The sequence below is a fragment of the Cyanistes caeruleus genome, chromosome 14, assembly GCF_971803275.1.
Source record: "Cyanistes caeruleus chromosome 14, bCyaCae1.hap1.1, whole genome shotgun sequence".
Taxonomy (NCBI): domain Eukaryota; kingdom Metazoa; phylum Chordata; class Aves; order Passeriformes; family Paridae; genus Cyanistes; species Cyanistes caeruleus.
The window spans coordinates 20,473,332-20,493,244 of record NC_141714.1 but is presented as its reverse complement, the minus strand read 5'-3'; the positions used below and the strand labels follow the sequence as shown (position 1 = coordinate 20,493,244).

Sequence of the window (19,913 nt, the reverse complement as noted above, 5' to 3'; positions counted from 1 at the left end):
TCATTCATAAGCCTTGATTTGAAATAATATCTCATGAGTATTACTTTTTATTAGTAGTTTCAAAATAACTTAGAAGGGGATTGTTTTATCAGTGAGAAGTGTTTTTAAATAGGAAAATCAGTTTCAGTAAGCCTGACTACATAAGGCAGTAAAATATATAGCTGTTTTATGGTCTTTTCTAATATGGCAGCTGACTTCTGATGAGAAGGTTACAGTGTCTGTTTTAATTAACTGAAATGGACAAGGTATTTTTGCACTGTGTGGAAAGTATGCATCATCATAGCTCTAATGTTTAGTACACAAGTGTACAAAAATGTAAGCATGAGAGCAGTTTGGTACAGCAGTTTGGCTGTACAAACTTAGCACCTTGCAAGTAAATGAAGAAATTCAGCAGAACTCCAGGCCAGTCAGGGGATAGAATTTGGTAGCAGGACAACACGTATGTACATCCAAAGAGAGCAACTAGGGAGGACAAGGCTTGTGGGTCAGAAAGAATCCTCAGTTGTACAGTTGGAGGTCCATCACATGAATATCTGGAAATGAAAGTTGACTGCCAGGAATCAGTGGAAGATAGTCTGTATCAGCCAGCACTGTGACAGAGAGTGAAGAAGCCTGCTCTAAATGCATTAAAGGTGATGAGAAAAACATTTCTAGTTTCCCCTGGAATTTTTCTCTGGAGTATGTTTGACAAAGTTAAGGATTTTGAAGTTTCAAGACCAGTGTGCTATGCTGGAAAACTGTTGTACAGATGGCATGATTGTTTTTCAGCAGTTGGGACCTGCAGGCAGCTGCATCCCAAATCATGGAAAGATGAGGCTTAGTGGAGCCTAATTTAAAGGTTGAAGATGTGGATAGGAGATTTCAGTGAAAAGATATTCTTCTAGAGTCTCTAGAGATACATTAATGCAAGAGAGAGGTCTTGCATCCAGGGTTGATACCAGGCTTAGAAATGAATGCTGACTGGGAGGTTTGGGGAAGGGATGTGGTATGCTTATTGCCTCTTAAAGACTGTAACAAACTTGTACTGACTTCTATCAATTACTATTTCATTTCCTTACAGGAAAAGAATAGTATTAAGTGGGCTTCCAGATGGGACTACATTTTGGAGTCAATGCCGCATACAAACATTCAGTGGTTTAGGTAAGATTTGCTTTTATTCAGTGAGTAACCTTGCAGAGGAGCACAAAGATTTCTTAGTTGTACTTCTAGATAGAACAAAGTCTGTAGGTTTTCAGTCAAGAAAACTTTTTGCTTTCATGTATGAAGTAAGTTTTCACCTTTTGGGGACAATTGTATTACAGCATTACGTGAAAGGAATGCATCATCAGTATCTGAAAGGAAAGCAGCTTCCACTGTTTTACTTTATCATTTCCATTCTGGAGAAGTTTTGAGTCGTTGCAGCTCTGCAGTGTTCTTATTGTTACTCTCTGGCTTTGACTGCCAAATGAGAGGTACATATGTATAATGCATGTTTTGTACTCAGCAGTTGCTCACAGTAAAAAGATCTTTTTTTAAGAGTTAAAGATGTATGTGAAAAGCTCTTGCTTATTTCTTTCTGTAGCATGGGAAAGATACTAAATAAGTATATAATTTGTGTTGAAGTATTTATGTTTTGCAGTGTAAATCTTGAAAAGGCTTATCCAAATAAATTGTTCTCTACAAAATATTAAATGGTACAATATCAATTTCATTGGTTGATAGATATAAAACCTACTTGACAGTCTGCTTTAAGAGCGGTGGCTGTTTCACCAGGGAAATTACTTCTGAGCTATATAAGGAGGAAAATAAAGAAAAGCAATATGTAACTGTCTTCAGAATTAGTAAGGTATCATTAAATACTGTTTTCCTCACTTCGGTCTTCTAAGAAGCCACAGACTTAAGTTTTGTACCTTTATCTTCTCTGCATGGGAAAATACTGAGGGGGCTGAGTGTCTAAGGCTTTTCCTCAGATCTGAGCTGTACATGTGTATGAACTGATGGCTCTCTTGAAACCTGAATAACTGAATTCAAAGTTTGACTTCTTCTTTATCTACAGTATAATGAATTCCCTTGTAATTGTTCTCTTCTTATCTGGCATGGTGGCTATGATCATTCTGAGGACTCTTCATAAAGACATTGCAAGATACAACCAGATTGACTCTTCTGTGAGTAAAATTTACAGCTTTTACATGGGTACATTTTTCTGTCCATAGTGATGTCTGTCTCTTAGTGTTGAGTACAGTCTAGAGAGATGTGTAACTATGAGGAGTTTGATACATGCTAATATCTCTGGGGGTTAAAAATTACTGGAGATATTCTGATTAACATAGTCTGATAGAAATTCATGTTACCTGTAGCTGGAAAGTGTGGTAGAATCACTTTGTTTAGTTAGGAGATCATAATACTGCAGTTCATGTGCAACACAACTTCTGACCTTTAGCTGTGTTAGAACTACTTGGTATGTGTGTCAATGATACTTTATTTTATTTGCAAATACGATTCCCATGGTAATTGCTGTGTTAAACTGAGTAGTTTGTTTAAATTTGTGAGATGGCTGAAGCCTGTTGCCATCCAACTTAATCTGTTGTGTTCTTTTGAGATATGTACTGCTTAAAATGGGACAGCAGCAGGTTCCTGTAGTGGAAGAGAATATAACTGATTGTGAGTTGAAAAGACTTGACAAGTAAACAGAGAGTCATTTTTACTCAGCCCTTTTCTCACTGGTAAAAGTGGTATCTGCAACTCAAAGATGAGAAGTAATGTCAGATGCAACAACAGTTTGAATTTTCACTCTTGTTGCTGTCCATCTGGTTAAATAAGTACTTAAAACTGCGCAAAAATGTTTCATATTGAAATTAAAACATCTGAAAATATTTCTATTCTTCTTTGTGGTTTTAATATTGAATATCTTTTGTTAATGTAAATCCAGACACTGATTTAAAGTGGAATGATTTTTCTCACATCCTTTAACTGATAGTTTTTGTGAGGCTCCTGTTTGATCTCTCAATTAAATTATGTTCAATATTTTATACTGTGTTGTCTTTATTAGTTGATCATTCTTAATGTGATAAAGAGCAAGACTTGTAGAGGCTTGATTAGTTTTTATGAGTAACAGCAGGGGTAGGTGTGACTTTCAGGAAGCCACAGTTGTTTTATTTTTTTTTTGCCAGGTGTGAGAGACTTAAAGATCTGTTGCAGTTCAAGGAGCTTATTTAAAAAGGTGTGAAATAATTGTGCAAAAGAGGACCTGGGCTGAGGAAGATGCAGGGAAGAAAATTAGTATCTCATATTTAGGGGATGCTGGTGATTGTACTTCTAAAGAGATTGATGCACCAGCCAGTGACTGTGGTCTCAGAATGTACATTTAATGTTTCAGCTGCTGCTGGCTGGCTTCTAGTGTGATGTGGATTTAGTGAGACATTCATTAATAAAATGTTTAGAAATCATTAGATTACTTTTAAGGTCTTATGAGTAAGAGAGGATTCCTGAAGAGAACTCATGCCAGTATATTTTCACCAGTGAGAGGTAAAGCTCTCTCTCTTTTTTTTCCCCCCCCTTTATTCTGAAATCTCTTTGATAATGACTACTTGAATGTAGGGGGCTTAAATCTTTGTTAGACTGTTTTGAGAACAAAGATAAATTAATGGTAAGATGAGGCTTACTGCACCTTGGAAAAGTTTAGAGTAATTTTGCTCTAATATTTTTTGAAACTCTAAAATATAGCTGACTACTTGGTTTGGTTGTACAGTTCTTATCATTATGTTGTACGATAAAGGTTATCAATACAAAATACTGTGGAATTTTTTGAATAGAAGTCTGAAAAATACTCTGACTCACAGCTAATTAGCCAATAATGAAAGAACTTTATTCAAAATGGAGCTTAGAGACAAACTGTGGCACATAGGCTCATACAGGATAAATCAGGGGTCTCAATCTTCCAGACTTGGTTTCCCTTTATTTCTTAAACCAAGATAATTACCATGTAGCTATTCGTTTTAAAGTTGGCATTAGAACCAGAAGGTCTTTTGAGTGCATTTCCCAGATGAGTTGTTGACAAGGATTCTATATGAACCATTCCAAATCTGTAAACATTTTCTGTGTTCTGTCAAGAACAAGTATTAAGCATGTGTTCCTGCTTAGTGTTCATCATTTTGGAAACAGATTTGCTTCAGGTGGTAACTTTTGCAACTCTTTCATTCCTTACCTACAACCACCTGGGAAAAGCCTTTCTCCTGTCTAACCTTAACAATTTTCTCATCATTGTCACAATTAGTTCAGACTACAAAACAGGAAATTTTGTATTTATGCTTCTTTGACCAAACACATCTTTGTTTACTGGAGGAACATTGGACATGTTGGAATTACACCTGGATATCTGGTATTGTTTTCTATCAGGTATAGGGTGTGGTTTTGTATTTTAATCAGTGTTATCTTGTGTTTAATAGTTTTCAATTTTTGTATTTATATCAGAGTAATTTCTAGCAAGCAGAGGCATCGTTATGGGGAAAACAAAGATAATCTTCCAGATAAAGAAAAGTTACATCATATGTTGCAATTTAAGGTGCACTATGTCATTCACCAGTGTGGTCTGCTTTCTTTCTTACTCTGCTTTTGGCAAGCTTTAGTTCTAGCAGTAAGCAGTTCTTTGAACTGAACTCAGTATTCCCACATTGAATGGAACCTGTAGCTTTTAGCTTTATGGGGAGTAGACGATCTTCTTGTGGGGTTGGTTATGTGGTTGTGTGTGTTAGTTTTATTGTTTGGTTGTTTTTTGTGAGGGGAGTTGTTTATTTTGAGTGACTTGATTCAAAAGCTTTGTCCTTCAGCAGTGGTTCCTTAGGGCCACTGGACTGAGGATTCCCCCTCCCCATTCCATCCTTCCATCCATTCAACTCTGGCAGTGGGACAAAGTGCTGGTACTTGTCCCTCATGATTCCAGGGAGCAAACTTCCTTTTGGAGTACAGAGACAGTTTCATTCTTTTCCAGTATTGTCATTGAGACCAATGGGCTTTGAAATCAGAACAGAAAAAGATAAATGCATGAACTGGGTTGAAGCTAAAACTAAACTGAATGCTTTGTTTTAGTTTAAATGTAGAATGTTGTTCTATGGTCTGACTAATTACATTTGCTTTTTCTTGCATTAGGAGATGAGTATTTTCTTGATTTTCTTGCCTTTCTCACTGAACCATTAGGGGTTATAAAATCAATGAGTGATGACTCAGATGCAATTAGTCTGCCTTTGGATCTTAACTGGAAGCTAATCAAACTTTAAATACGTATTTTGCATCTTGTTTGTATTAATTCACTACTGCATTATGTATTGCTGCTAAAGACATTGTTGATTTTGTACAGGAAGATGCCCAAGAGGAATTTGGCTGGAAGCTGGTTCATGGAGATGTATTCAGACCTCCAAGGAAGGGAATGTTACTGTCTGTTTTTTTGGGCCAAGGAACTCAAATTTTCATTATGACGTTTATTACTTTATGTAAGTAACTTCATTATGGTGATGTGTATGTAGTTTAATTGTAATAAGAAAGATGCAATGTTATTAAACAAATGATAGAAGCCTTCTTTTGGAAAGAAGTCCTTCCTTTAGTAACATAAAATATTAATGCAATTTCATAAGAGTAATTAGATAGCTTCAGTAATGCTGTTCTAAGCATTGTCATTGAAAATGTGATATCTGGGCTAATGCAGATTCTTCATGGATTCAGAAATCAAACTTCCTTCTTACAAGTTTATTTTTTAAAAACGGTTTTGTGTGGTGTAAATTATCCAAGGGTCCATTAATATAAGTTCAAAGGTATAATGCAAAGCTTTAATGTTCTGGCAACCCTTTCTATCTAATATGTTTGACACGAGCCTGCAGCCATACAGAAATATGAGCAAGAGTGCACACCAGTGTGCTGTGTCAATAGTACTGACACAATGTTGAGATAATGAGAGCCTACCACAAATAGCTATATATGTATGTAGTTGTGTAACCTCTCATGAGATGGTATTTTATTATTGATTATCTGTAAAGTTTGAGTATTCAATTTCTTATTGTGCAATAGAATTGGTAAGTACACTGATACTTAGTACAAAAGAAGAATCTTTCAAACTTTGTTCTCCAGGTTTAATTCAGATTTTGGTCTTTTATAGGGGAGCTGCTTTTCTCTATTTATTGCATGATACTGTGAGATTACTATAATTTTCTTGGTAGACTTGTCTTTCAGTGTTGATCACAATTCTCTATCTTGCTTAGCAGCGATAGTTTCCTGTGCAATGTGTATAGTAGTGTAGAAAGAAATTGGTGGCAGGTAAAAATGCTTTTGATAGATGGTGGCATTTTGTTTTTCAGCATTTTGGCAATGAGAAACTTTCTACTTAAGAGATGAGGTGGAAATAATGCTTTTGAATGAAACAATGCCATTAGGGGTATGTTCATGTGATTCAGGTTGTACAAGAGCATATGCACTCAGCCTTCATTTAAATGTGTGGTAGTGAATGGGATAAACCTTCACAGTGATCCATCTTATTAGGGGTATTTTGGCATGTGTCAACAAAGAACTAAATCTTTTTGTTTTTTTAGTCCTAGCTTGCCTTGGTTTCCTTTCTCCTGCCAACCGTGGTGCTCTGATGACCTGTGCAGTTGTATTGTGGGTCTTACTGGGAACTCCAGCTGGTTACGTGTCTGCTAGAATGTACAAGAGTAAGTACATGCATTTATTTAATGTAACATGACATGTTAAATTCAGTATTGCTGGGCTGTATTTAAGCCTTCAACTGTAGCTTGTGTCTCAGACTGCTTCTTGCTGCTATTCTGCAAGACAGTTGGAAAAAGACTTGACTTGGAAATTGTTTTTTCTTGTCAGCATTCAGAGGTGAGAAGTGGAAGACCAACGTCTTGCTTACAGCTCTGCTCTGCCCTGGGTTAGTATTGTTCCCCCTTACTCTTTTCTGTACACTTAAGTGTAAACGAATCTGAAGTGGGAAGGAGCTGGGGAAAAGCCAGCCGTTACAGTGCTTGTCTGTGCGACTTTGTTTATGGCTGTTCCCAAGCTGCTGTTCCTTTTGTGCACTGCCTATCTGTGAATATAAAGAAAAGTCAGTTCTGAGGAACTGGAACCTGGTAGTCTACAACACAGCTTCTTGGCTTGTTTTATTGTCAGCTGTGGGAGTAGGAGGAATGGGGCAACACTCTTGCAAGATTGTGTCGCAGCCTTTGGGAATCACTGCACCAGAATATTTGGCACAGTGCTGGGGTAATTCCAGTTTGGTGTACTGCAGTACTAAGTATGTTCCAGGTAATTCTGGTTATAGTCTTCTTACATAAACATAGGTGGTGTCCAGTTTGGGATATGGCTGTAGTGTGTATCATACTATATATGTATGGACATATATGTATGCAGGACATACTGTCCTGCTTGTTCTGGAAGGACAATAGCATTTCAACCTTTTGTTTTCTCATAGCTCTTATGATCTTTTGTGAGAATTAGTGGGAAGAGGGAGCAGAACTAATTTCTTCTGCAAGTCTTCCATGTTTCTTGGTTGCAACTTTGAATACTTGAAATTATCCCTCGGCAAATGTCCTTGGCAAAAGGGGAAGAAAATTTTATAAATTGCTTAAGGTATTTCTTCCTCCCCAAAAATCTCAGCATGAATAAAACATGACTTGGCTTCAAGTAAAGCAGAATCTCATCAAATGAAAGGTAATGTGCTTGATAACAACCAAGTATAGTATTTCTGTGAGAAATCTCACTTCTAAGCAGAATGTGCTTCAGAATCCCTGCTGTCATTTAGATGTTAACAGGAAAGGGAAGAAAATATATATTGATGGGAAGAATACTGTGGTGATCAGTTACACTCCCAAATAAATTGAGTTTCACAGAGGAAGTAAAATGACTGGGACTGATAGAATATGAACAGATGCCCTGATTACACTGTGCTAGTTCAGTGAATCTGCATAATATCATAAACAGCCCAAGGCCTTTTTAATCTCAATAGGCTGATGTGAGTTCATATTTACAGTATTTTTTCTAACTGTGGAGGGAGTAAGTGAGGTCTGTGTTATGAGCCTGGGTAGATGATAAAAATTAGGAAGACTTCTAAAATGGATTTGATACTTCTTTTTTGTTCAACAAGATGCTTACACCAGGGTTTGTTAGGTGTGCTTGTTGAGCAAGTCTGTTCCCATGAACAGTTTTGGCAAGTGTCAGGCCTTTCCTAGGGAAAAAAAAGGAGCTTGTCTATTGCTCCAATCCTTCCTCCTTCCTTTTTAAATTAAATACAGTGAAAAGATGCATGTTCACTTCAGGGCACCTTAAATTCTGTCTCAGGAACACTTTTTTAACAAAAACCAGATAGTGGTGCACTTTTCAGGACCCTTTCTGAGGCTGAATTTTCTGTGGGGTGTCCTTGAATGCAGGAATAATGGCAGTTAACACAAGCTTCTTTTTATATGGGGTTCCTTTGCAGAACAAACGTTCTGCTTTGTTTTCAGAATGGGATGTTTGAAATTTTCATCTCACCTTGGTTCAGCAACACCTTGATTCTCATCTCTGGGTTGTTTTCTAGTTCTTATCCAGGATGTTTAGAAAATGCGGCAGATGTGTTTAATGAGGAAGGGAAAAGCATGTCTGGAGACAAATCATGGCTTATGCAGTCTTTATTTAAATTCTCCTGAAGCATGGGTTACTTAATGTGTGTAACTTCATGCTTATACAAACATTTCTGTTGCAGAGCAGAGCCCTCTTTAATCCCCACTTCCCTTTGTGACACAAACTGCAGTAGCACATTAGGTTTGTTGTGAGAGTCCATGGGGATTCCTAAATAGGAGATTTTGTTATCACTGTATTTATTCTGAAGGAATTTACTATTTATAAAGGACATAAATGAATGAAATATTTATGGTTTTAATAGGGAATAAGGCTCAGATAAGGAGTTTTTAAATTTATTCTATATTTTTCCATTCTTTGTATAAATTGTTTCAATGGCATGTTTCTGTTACTTTTTGATGTTATGTAAAGAGTCTTCTTTATTTAAAAAATAGCTTTGCTGTAGGTACCTACATTACTAGCATTGGGTGATGGAGGCATTTTTACTTTAACTGCACCAGTGATGAAAGCAACTAGGACTGTTGGGGAAATTGGAAAATTGGAAGAAACTACATTTATTTTAAATTATTTACATTTTGTAATACTAATATTAAATAATACTAAACAGCAATACTTGTAATATTGGTAATTCTTTCTTGAATATTTTAATACATTTTCTGATTTTATTTTTCAGGATTGTCTTTGCTGATTTCTTCATTATGAATCTCATTCTGTGGGTGAAAGGCTCCTCAGCTGCCATCCCTTTTGGCACTTTGGTTGCTATCCTTGCTATGTGGTTTGGGATTTCAGTCCCACTAACCTTTGTTGGTGCCTATTTTGGCTTCAAAGAGAAGGTAGGGCTTTTTGAATACAGATGGGAAGTACACCTGTCCTCTGTAATTGAGCCATTGACCGTCCAATCAAGCGTTCTAGAGCAGCATCTAGTTGGATTGAAACATCTGTGATCCCATGATTGTAAAACAGCATTTTACTGTCTTGATATTGAAACAGAGTGTGTATTTGTAATGTCACACCACACAGTTTTTTCTGTCCATTCATTAGAATCAGGTTTTAATAACTTTCTTGGAGCTCTTGCTTGCTTTCTGTGCTTCAGGACTACCTCGGTAGTATTGCTGAATTTTGAAGTAGTGCATCAGAGAGGCTTCATTTGTACTTCACTAGTTTGAAGTAATGCCAGACAGCTAAGAAAAACAGGATGTTATTAGCTTTTTTAAATTTTATTTTGTTTTTAATTAAGGACTGGACAGATTTATTTCCTTTGTGTTCTGCCTTGCTTACTGGCCCAAAGTTGGAATGTCTAAAGCACACGTGCTTTTTCCTAATGCTGGACATCAAGTTCGTAGGTTTTTTTGTTTGATAACTTGTGATGGTTTATGAATGAAAATATAGTTATGTTTATCAAATCTTTATATGCAAATACTAGGGAAAAGTAATCTTATTTTTGATGTAATAATTCATCTTTTATTTCTGTTATTTTTTTTTCTCCAGCCTATTGAACATCCTGTGCGTACAAACCAGATTCCTCGCCAAATCCCAGAGCAGTCATTTTTCACAAAGCCATTGCCTGGTATCATCATGGGTGGTATCTTACCCTTTGGCTGTATTTTTATTCAACTTTTTTTCATTCTGAATAGCATTTGGTGAGTATTTTTTTTTTTTTAATCTAATTATACACGTTTGATAGTACACACAGTAAGTTTAAACATCCCAAAGTAATATTATTCCCATATAAGGAATAAACCAGTTTTTAAAGTTTTTGATAATTCTGTAGACTTCGTGGAATTTCCAGAGTCTTTATTTCTGTGCTTAGAATTTACAAAACTAATTCTTAAAGACAACTTCAAAGTATGATATGAGAATCCTCTAGCCTTGTTTTATCATCCTGGTTGCAGCACAAATGTGGTTTCATGCTGTTGTGGTTAGGCAGAGCCTAATACATTGTGTAACTATATTATGATTTATGAAACTAATGTGATCTAGCAGTTTCAACTGCGTAGATCAGAATCAGGTCAATGTTTTGCGAAACAAAGATTCCACTCCTCATGAACAATCCACTCTGCTCCTAAATCTCGGAAAATCTAATCAAGCAGTGCGTGAAAAGTTAAACCAGTGCAATCTTCCATAACTTTCACAATGTAAATGTGAAATGTCTAATACATTGTTGTTCAATGGCAAATATTACCCTGGAGGTGCTAGGATTTTATGGTGTCACCTGTGTAAGTTGAAGGATCTTACAGAACTGTTTTCTAAATCAGTTCTTAAATGCAAATACATTAGTTTACCTTTTAATAACAGTCCTCAAAAAAATAGAAACCGTGTAATGTAGCTGTGCTGAAGAATATAATCGGCTGGCAAACAGGTATATTCTGGTTTTGTAGTTGAAGTTAGCAAATTCTTAAATCGTTTATTATTCTTTATCCTACAAAAGGGAAGCATGGAGGTAATATGCAACTAATACTCCTTCTGTCAAATCCTGTACTGCAGTAATTGTCACCTTCACTCAATAACGTTAATTTGGTTATTTCACTTATCTGAAAGACACCAGATTAAAAGTAAATTAACATATTTCCTTTGTATTTATTTTTGTGGGTGATTTTGTTTGGTTAGCACTTGGTTTCAAGTCAGCCTTAGTCTGGAGAGAGAATGGGAGTGGAGGAACGTCTGATTTGATGTAGTGAGGAGATGCAGAGACACCTGGAAAACTTGGCTGCAGCAGCAGGAAGAAAGTTAGTATTGGAACTAGGGAAGAGTGCAGGTGATGCAGGAGTTGGGGAAGCTAAAGGTCTTCCCAAGTAAGAGACATGAAGTGATAAACATCTCTGGTGGAAATTGCTTGTAACTGTTCTCTGTGACAGAGATGCTGATTTCAGGTATAATTGAAGACTTTGTTGGTCTGTAAAGCAATGGTTTATTACCTGTAGCTTAAATAAGTACATGTTTACAGAGTACATTCAGGTAAAGAAAACTTTTTTATGAATTAGCCAGTAGTGGTACATGCAGTTACCCCAGTGGTGTGGGCTTTTTGGTCTAGATTTTTTTTTGGTCAGTTAACTCAGCATCTGGTAATGGGAGACTGTGAATTAATTCAGAACTTCAACCAAAAATGAAATTCATGTTTTTATTGGTTTTTAATTTTAGGTCTCATCAGATGTATTACATGTTTGGATTCCTGTTCCTAGTTTTTATAATCCTTCTAATTACGTGTTCAGAGGCTACAGTTTTGCTGTGCTACTTCCATCTGTGTGCAGAGGTAAAAGTTACAGTTCTGATATAGGTAGGGCTTGTACCTGGAAGATGTTAGAAATACAGGTGAGGTATTCACATACACTGTGAAGTGCTGGACTCTATGAACTGATTGCATTTTCAGCCTTGGCATGCCTGTTAGCCACGCTTCTGAAATGTGCCTTTTGCTTCAAAATCCACTGCTGGCAACAGATAAGCAAAAACAAACAGCTTTGATCTTAGAGTAATTTCATCTTCCTAGTGGAAGCAATGCAGATGACTTTGAAGAAGGAAAATACCTATGTGCCATGCTGGAATTTTTCTGAGCTAAATTTAAAAAAATTCACTGTGTTTCATAAGACAATTTTATTTTTTCACAGTTTTACCTATCTTCAGTTTCCTACATGATGATTCTTAGTGAGTGGCTTATTGTTTCTTTCAGGACTATCACTGGTGGTGGAGGTCATTCTTGACCAGCAGCTTTACAGCAGTTTATCTCTTTATCTATGCAGTCCATTACTTCTTCTCTAAACTCCAGATAACAGGAACTGCCAGCACCATTTTATACTTCGGTTACACAATGATCATGGTCTTGATTTTTTTCCTTTTCACAGGTAAGTACAATGTTCAAACTAAAATTAATACAGGGGGCTCTGGTTTTGAAATCAGAAATATTAGATGAAATCAGATTAGATTACATGAAATATTAAATACAATTTACGACTCTCTAGACAGCGTTACTTACTTGGTTTCTGACACCACAAAGATCAGTGAGATATTTTTTTTACATTTTCTTCCTAACTTAAAATTACATTTATTTATGGTAGAATTAATTTTCCTTTACTGACTATTATATTAGCAGGGAGTTCAAACCATTGTTTTCAGGGCCCTGTTCTTGTTCGCTTTGATATTGAGTATTAACTTGATTCTGGATTTCATAATTGGTTCTAGAAGTTCTGTAGTTAGAGATAATTTCACTCTGTGTATGGAGAATAAAAGATATTTTCAGCTTTCACTATCAGCAAGTGAAGGAGGCTGGTGCTGAGGAAGAAGTGAATGTTGACAAGATAGTTTTAGTACTGTTGGAATTGTCTTGTTGTCTTACCTGCTCATTAAACCACTTCCTAATGATGGAAATACACCTTAACTGGAGGAACTGATTTGAAATATGGCTCTCCAGTGTTAGTTGTCCAACTTTTCTGATGTAACTCATGCAGACCAAGTGTCTTTTACAGGATTATTCTAATGTTCATAATCACTTGACTGAAACAATAATTTTGAGGTTTATTTGATGAGAAATCTGTGCCAAATTTACCATGTGTTAGTGAAATAAGAAGCTCTTTGAAGGGTACTGGCCTTGAAAAATAGCCATGAGTGTTTTATCTTGGTGTTCATCATACTGCTGTGGTTGTATATGTAGATTTAACGCATGAAGTCAGATCTTTTAGGTGTCACTGCTTGGCTTCATGAAATAATGCAATGACAGAACTAGAGAAAATGCTTCATGTATGATGGGCTGTTTATAAAAACAGCCGTGATTGTCACTTCAAAGATGTCTAATAGGATTCTCTGTCAATAGCAGGGTAGTTTGTGTTGCTACTTTTTAACTTCTTCTGCCTGTTTGTTGAAAGCTGCTATGATTACTTTGTGTTCACTTGGTGAAATGCATCTTTTAGTTAAGTGCAGTTAAATGCAGATGAAAAAGAGAGGCTAAAATAGGTAAGGAAAGTAAGTCTTAGCATCAGACTTCAAGTTTGTCATTGTAACAGTGAGAAGGACCTCTTTCATCCTTGTTTTTTCTACTACTGGTTGGCACAAAGCAAAAAAACTTCATAAAAACCTGAAGAAAATTCCTGTATGTTTGAACAATGCAGTTATCCTGTAGAAATTATATTAAATAACAGTAACTGTCACTTATTGGTGGTTGTTGTTCATTAGAAATGTGTCTCTTTTAAGAAGGACAACAAAAGTTCTAAAAAGAAACGGGGAAAAAAACCAAGGAGGATTTAATTTTTCTATTTTTCAGTTATTAGAAGGCAAAGATGGAAGTTTGCATATTGCCAGTTAAATTCTGCTTAAATTGTGGTGAAACAGGCTTCAGATGTCTTCTAGAATATATATCTAGCTATATTAAAAAAACCCCCAAAAATTATAGTCTAAAATATTTTAATTACTTTTATACTAAAACAATATGTTAATATGTTTCTGGGTTTTAGCATAGGTTAGTTGCTATCCTGCCAATTTCAGTATTACTTATAATACACAAATTGGTAGAATTAAAAATGTCCGTTTCATATATAAAATGATAATTGAAATTGTCATGGCACCTGCCATTTTTAATACCTGAAATGATATTAAAACCTTCTGATCTGCTGATCCTGCAGTTCTTGATATGAAGGCTAGTGAGGCACCTGAAGTACAGTAATTAACTGTGCTGCTTTTATTTTTGCAGTGTCGTTTTTTTCTTTTGAAAAAACCCCACAACAGTGCTCCCTGTGCTGCTTTTGTAGCTCATGAGGAAAGTTACTACATGGTCCCATTTTTTTTTCTTTTTTCCTTTAAGAGAGCAGCTGGTCACTAGAAAGCTAATGGGTACAGCAGATACACGGAGTGCGTATCCAATACATCCTTGCTAATGTACAATGCTGTGGTAACTTTCTTTTCCATGTGTAGGTGATAGATTTTTGGGCCCGAAGTGTAAGCTGTTCTAGACAAATAGCACAAACAGAAGACACCTGACTTTGCTTTGTTTTGTATGATACTCCTTAGCAGGCATTGCTTTAGAAAACAGGGGTTCAGTCCTTCACAGTTTCTGGAGGTGAAGGAGTTTTCTAATGTTATTTTAAACACTGTTTGCATTAATAGAGTTCCAAAAATGGAATCTTGATCTGTTCCACTTAGGTTAGCAGTAGGTATTTTGTTTTTCTCTGTTCTTGCCTACTAGTTCTCAGCAGCTCTGACAGAAAAATAAAGGGCATTGTTAATACCTCCTCCACGGCAGTGTGTTGTGTTACCCTGGGGCATTACAAAAGAGATCATAATGAATAAGTAAACAGGAACTGAATGTTTGTATAGCAGCACTGACAGGAATATGATCTGACTGGTGAAATCTGATGGTGTGCACGCCCAAACCAGACAATTAGATTTTAATGTACAAAGAACAGCTAATCTTTCAAGAAATAACAAGTGTGGCTGGATGGGGATAGCTACATGATTACATGTATTTTATTCGTGGAGACAAACAAATGCTGAGCATAGTCAAAGCATGTTTCTTTACAGTGACCTCTATTTTTGAACATCATTTTCACTTGTGAGTTAATGCCATTTTCAAAATTGAGTTTTGATCTTCTGGGTAGATTGTGTTTAGAATCTGAGATTCTGAAGCACCCACCACTGTGCAGTGATTGAAACCAGTATGACACAGAGAGCTTTTAAGGTACATGAGAAGTATCAGGCAAGTGCAGAGTGCTTTTCTATTTGCTTTCTTACAATCTGCTCGTGCTTTGAATTCTTTATTCTTCATTAAACAATAAAGCTAGAAGAGATGAATAGAGCAGAAGAGTCTGCTTAATGTATTTTGACTTTATTCTGTGCAATAATCCTTGTTTTTAATTTTGAATTTAACCTGGTTTACTAATAACTGTCTCTTACGCAGTTAGATGCTGGCTTTGTGTATAATGTCTTGTGTCATGTATAATGTCAGAAAGTGATAGTATATATATCGCAGACCAGACTATTCAGCAGAATATAAAGCTGAGGACAAAATCATCAAAAAAACAATGGAGGTGTCAGTGTCTCCCCACTAAGCATAAAGGGATTTTGGGACATATCGTGCTTCTTGGCTAAAGAAGTTTCTTGTGTCATCTTCATATCTGGGTTTGTGAGTTTTAAATGGACCCAGCAAACGATTTTTTACCTGTACCTCCCTAGAATAATCAATGACATGAAGTGAGCTGCTGTGCACTGGGATGGTGTCACTTTCCTAGGCTAGTTGAGATTATTTAAAAAGGTAGAATCTTAAAATATGCCAATTGCCTGCTTAAGGGAAAGATAAAAATCTCTCCCACAACAGTTCAATGCAGACTGCTCAGATGCTTTTTCATTCAGTTTAAGCTGGTGAGTGGTTAGGATTGGGTAAAATAAACACTATAGCCAAGAAACAAATCTGTTATATTGGGTTAAACTGAACAAACAGATTGCACAGGCTCATTGGAGGAATTGGTGTTAGACTTGGTGCTGGGTCATTTGATTGAGATGTACATGTGAAAGATGTAAAAACCTTAAAATGTAAAGGAATTTAGACCAATCAGAAGATAAATGTAATGGTCTCAACTCTCTCAACTAGTGGGGTATTTTATATATTTGTTTGAGGTTTTATGTTTTTTTCTGTAGGTTTTTGTTTGTTGCTTTGTTAGGGTCTTTGTTGTGGTTTTTTGTGGTTTTTTTTAATTTTTTTGTTGTTTTTTTTGTTTTTTTGTGGGTTTTTTGGTTGGGTTTGTTTGTTTGTTTTTTAAGTACTTAGTGTTAGAATTTTTTTTTAAACAGCTTTACCAAAACCACCTTTGTGTATTTGTTCTGTCATGGTATATTCATTGATGTCTGTCAGAGAAGCCTGAGCTGCAGAGGTGTGCTTCTTGTTGATAGTGCTTCAAACTTGGGTTTCAGTTTGAATGTGTTTTGAAAGAGACAAGTAAAAGCAGCATCCTGGTGTGGTCTTATCTAAATCTTACCTAAATACTTCTTCTGTTCTAATGAGATGCTCATTTTAATAAGGGATGATTTTAATTTTGGTGCAAGATGAGCTTAGAAAAATGCTCAAGATTGAAATGCTACATATGCTCTTCAAGAAAATGCATTTCAAACCATGCAATGTGACAGGCATGGTTGGATTTTTACTAGTGCGACTAATAATATCAATTTTACTGGGTAGAGGTACTGGTGTAGGAAACGGCGTGTGCAGTTACCTGTGTTTCAGGATTGGCTTTAGTCAAAGTAGTTAAAAGGAGAATTTGAGAACCTGTGATACTTGTCAGTACCAGTTAAAAGATCCAGTATGAAGTGCTGCCCAGTATAGTGCTCAAATCTGGAACAAGTGACAAATTTGTGAAATGGGCTAAAACACAGAAAATGTGGAAGACATTCTGGCTAGAATTTTTGAGCAAGCCACACTAGTTCAGAGCTATTCTTCCTCTGCAGTTGCTACTCATTTGCAGATCCCCTTGACTGGGATATTTATTACTGTGTATTAAATCAGAAGCTTTTTTACTGCTTTACCTTTTGTGGGCCTTATAGTGTTCATGGAATCACAAGCACCCCAAGGGCTGAGGTGGAAACACTGAATTACAGTGCTGGTAAGCCCCCGTTACTGATGTAGAGGTAGCAACAGAAGGAATCTATGCTCACCAGAGAGGGTTCTGACTACCTAAGGCTGTGTCTTGGCAGTGAGTGTTGCCTTTCTCTCCTAAGTTCATGATTCAAATCTGATATCTAACAAACATTATCACTTAAAAAGTCTCTTATTCTGCTTCCAGTACATTGGCAAAATTTTTGATAAAGTTTGAAAATGAGCAGGGTGTACTTGGCCTTTGATTTACTAAACAGACTTTTTTTTTAGGAGGGGGAGCTGAAAATCAATGTTACTGAAACCTTTGAAAATCTGTTTATAAATAAAATGCTTGTTCACAGTGTGAAGTCTTTAAGTTCTGTTATGACTGACACGGTGTTTTATAGAAAACTGTTGTATTATAAAGATTCAGACCAGTGAGGATCGGAGGAAAATACGTGGTTTTATAGTGTGTTCTCATAATAAGTTGTGGCATGCTCAGAAAACTATGGTAGCTGTCATTCTTGGGATAGTTGTACATTTTGGTTATGATAGTATCTTTTTGTTCTAGAACAGCAGATAAATTTTTAATTTTATCAAATCTGTTAGACATTTGGAAGAAACTGCTTTCAAAGCCATAAAAGGCTTGGAGTGGACTGTTTTATAAAAACAACCAAGAAGCAGAGGCTGAGAGCGTTATTAGAATGAAACTGTGAGAGTAAGGCTTAGAGTAACAATGCTGGTATTGGAGTATTTGACACAGTAGGAAGGAGTGAGATACACCATGCATTGCAAAGACTTAGTGATGTCAAGCCTACAAAGGAATTACATTCCTTATGTGTTTGATGACTGATCTGTCAACAGCCATAAATAAATCTGCCATCTCCTACTGTTTCAGAGAATAACAACTGCAAACTTGGAAGGAAAGGGCAATCAGGGTAATCACAAAATAATAGTAGGTCAAAAAGCCTTTAACTGAACATATACATGGTAACATGAGGAATGTAAGAATTGGCATACAGATAATAAGCATCCTGAGATGAGTTGCTTGCTTGGGAAATGTGTAGATGTGGGCTGAAAGACAGATGTAACTCATGTTAAAAACCCAAATGCTTAATGAAGAATCTTCTAGTTATTAAGTCAGTCACAGTAGTCAAAGAGATTGGAGCTGATGTTAAATGTGGGCTGTACAGACAGAAAAGGGTAATATAAAATGAGGAGCTGAGTGCATAATCTTGTAAGTGCCTGCAGTGGAGCTGGGAAGGGCTGTCCCAGGGCTGGCATGTAGCTGTGTCTTTGAGGGGGAATTCAGTGCAATTGGGATCTTCCCCTTTTTTATCTGTTAAGGGCTAATATCTCCCTGGCAGTTTACAACTGGGTAAAAGTGTGAGGAGCAGTGCACTGCTTCTAGAGACTGAACACTTAATTAATTGACTGGGACTCTGTCTCCTTGCATATGAAATTCTTAAAGTAATTTAAAAGTAAATGTGATGGACACAGTGTCTTTGCAGTTGCCTAATACTAATTAGGGACTGTTGGTGAAAACCAGAAATTTGTTCATCAGTTTAAAAATAGAAAATTGGTATATACTAATCTCATTCAGTGTTTTGGTTTGTGACTACTCCTTTCACTTGGTGCTTGATTCCAGCTGCTGCACTCAAAGGATTCCTTTGCCAAAAAGAAGTAACAGGATACAAAGAAGAAGAAATTTTTATTCTCAAATATAAATAGAGCACGAAAAATATAAAACTGACTGGTCAGGTGAATTTTTCCAAGGCCTAGTTATGTGTCATAATTCATAGGTGGCAGTGAAGTATTGTAGACCTAAAAAAAATAGGTAAAGGCTGACATGGCATGTCAAGTTTCTGAGCTGGTGCTTGTGTCCCAGCTCATAGCGGTGGCAGCATGGTCACCAGTGGCTTAAATGTGTGTTAAGTGGCCTGGTCCCTAAAAGTTATCTTTGATCTAAACCAATAACCTAGCTTGGGGATGAATGTGTGTTGTTAAATTTAAGAAGTGCTGTTTTTCTGGGTAGTTAGCTGGATTACAATTTTATATTCTGTCCTGCTGGGAAGCACTTGTTAGATTTCTCTCTCAGGACAAAGTGGAAGATAAACTAACCATTTTTACTTTCTCATTTCAGGGACTATTGGATTTTTTGCCTGCTTCTGGTTTGTAAGTAAGATTTACAGCGTTGTGAAGGTGGACTGAAAAGCTCCAAAGTGTCTTTTGAACATATCTCCCTTGCTGTTTGATAATTTTTACCATGTATTGAACAACATCCTGTGTAATTATTCTGATTTGTAAAAGTGGAAGACCAGACCACAACATAAAATTCAGATTTTTATTGAAGAAAATGGCACCATTGCCATTTCGATATAAACAGAAATGTTTACATCATCATATGCTTATTGAACATGTTAATTATAGTAATCCAAAAATTATATCCAAAATTTGATTTAGAACAAATAAGAATTCTATGAACTAGTTTATTTGAAAAATTGAGTGCATTATGCAGTTCTCCAGCTGAATTTCTTTGTGACTAGGGCTTGGGGTTTTTTTGTTACCTCTTTTGGTTACCATTTATATACCATGAAAGCCTAGGACTGTCAAGTAAATCTATGTAAAATGTGAAATTTTTTTTAACTTAACTATGATTGTACATATTATCCTGCACCTTCTTTACAGATAGGTTATCTTCTTACAAATGTACATGCATTTAGTGTAATGTAGACTTTATTAAAAATATCGACACTGGTTTTTGTTCAAATAAAACTGTACAACTCCA

General features: G+C 36.2%; 1 protein-coding gene across 5 annotated transcripts in view; it reads left to right on the top strand.

Moving 5' to 3' along the window:
• Positions 1 to 19,913, top strand: part of LOC111928532 (transmembrane 9 superfamily member 2-like) — a 27,309-nt gene extending 7,396 nt beyond the window's left edge. For all 5 annotated transcript variants that reach the window (XM_023925891.2, XM_086850447.1, XM_086850450.1 and 2 more), the window contains 10 exons: positions 1,061 to 1,140; positions 2,036 to 2,144; positions 5,333 to 5,465; positions 6,555 to 6,674; positions 6,838 to 6,895; positions 9,254 to 9,413; positions 10,069 to 10,220; positions 11,719 to 11,830; positions 12,245 to 12,416; positions 19,269 to 19,913. In XM_023925891.2, the coding sequence (XP_023781659.1) occupies positions 1,061 to 1,140; positions 2,036 to 2,144; positions 5,333 to 5,465; positions 6,555 to 6,674; positions 6,838 to 6,895; positions 9,254 to 9,413; positions 10,069 to 10,220; positions 11,719 to 11,830; positions 12,245 to 12,416; positions 19,269 to 19,336 (1,164 nt within the window). In that variant the 3' untranslated portion in view covers positions 19,337 to 19,913. The remainder of the gene's footprint in view (positions 1 to 1,060; positions 1,141 to 2,035; positions 2,145 to 5,332; positions 5,466 to 6,554; positions 6,675 to 6,837; positions 6,896 to 9,253; positions 9,414 to 10,068; positions 10,221 to 11,718; positions 11,831 to 12,244; positions 12,417 to 19,268) is intronic.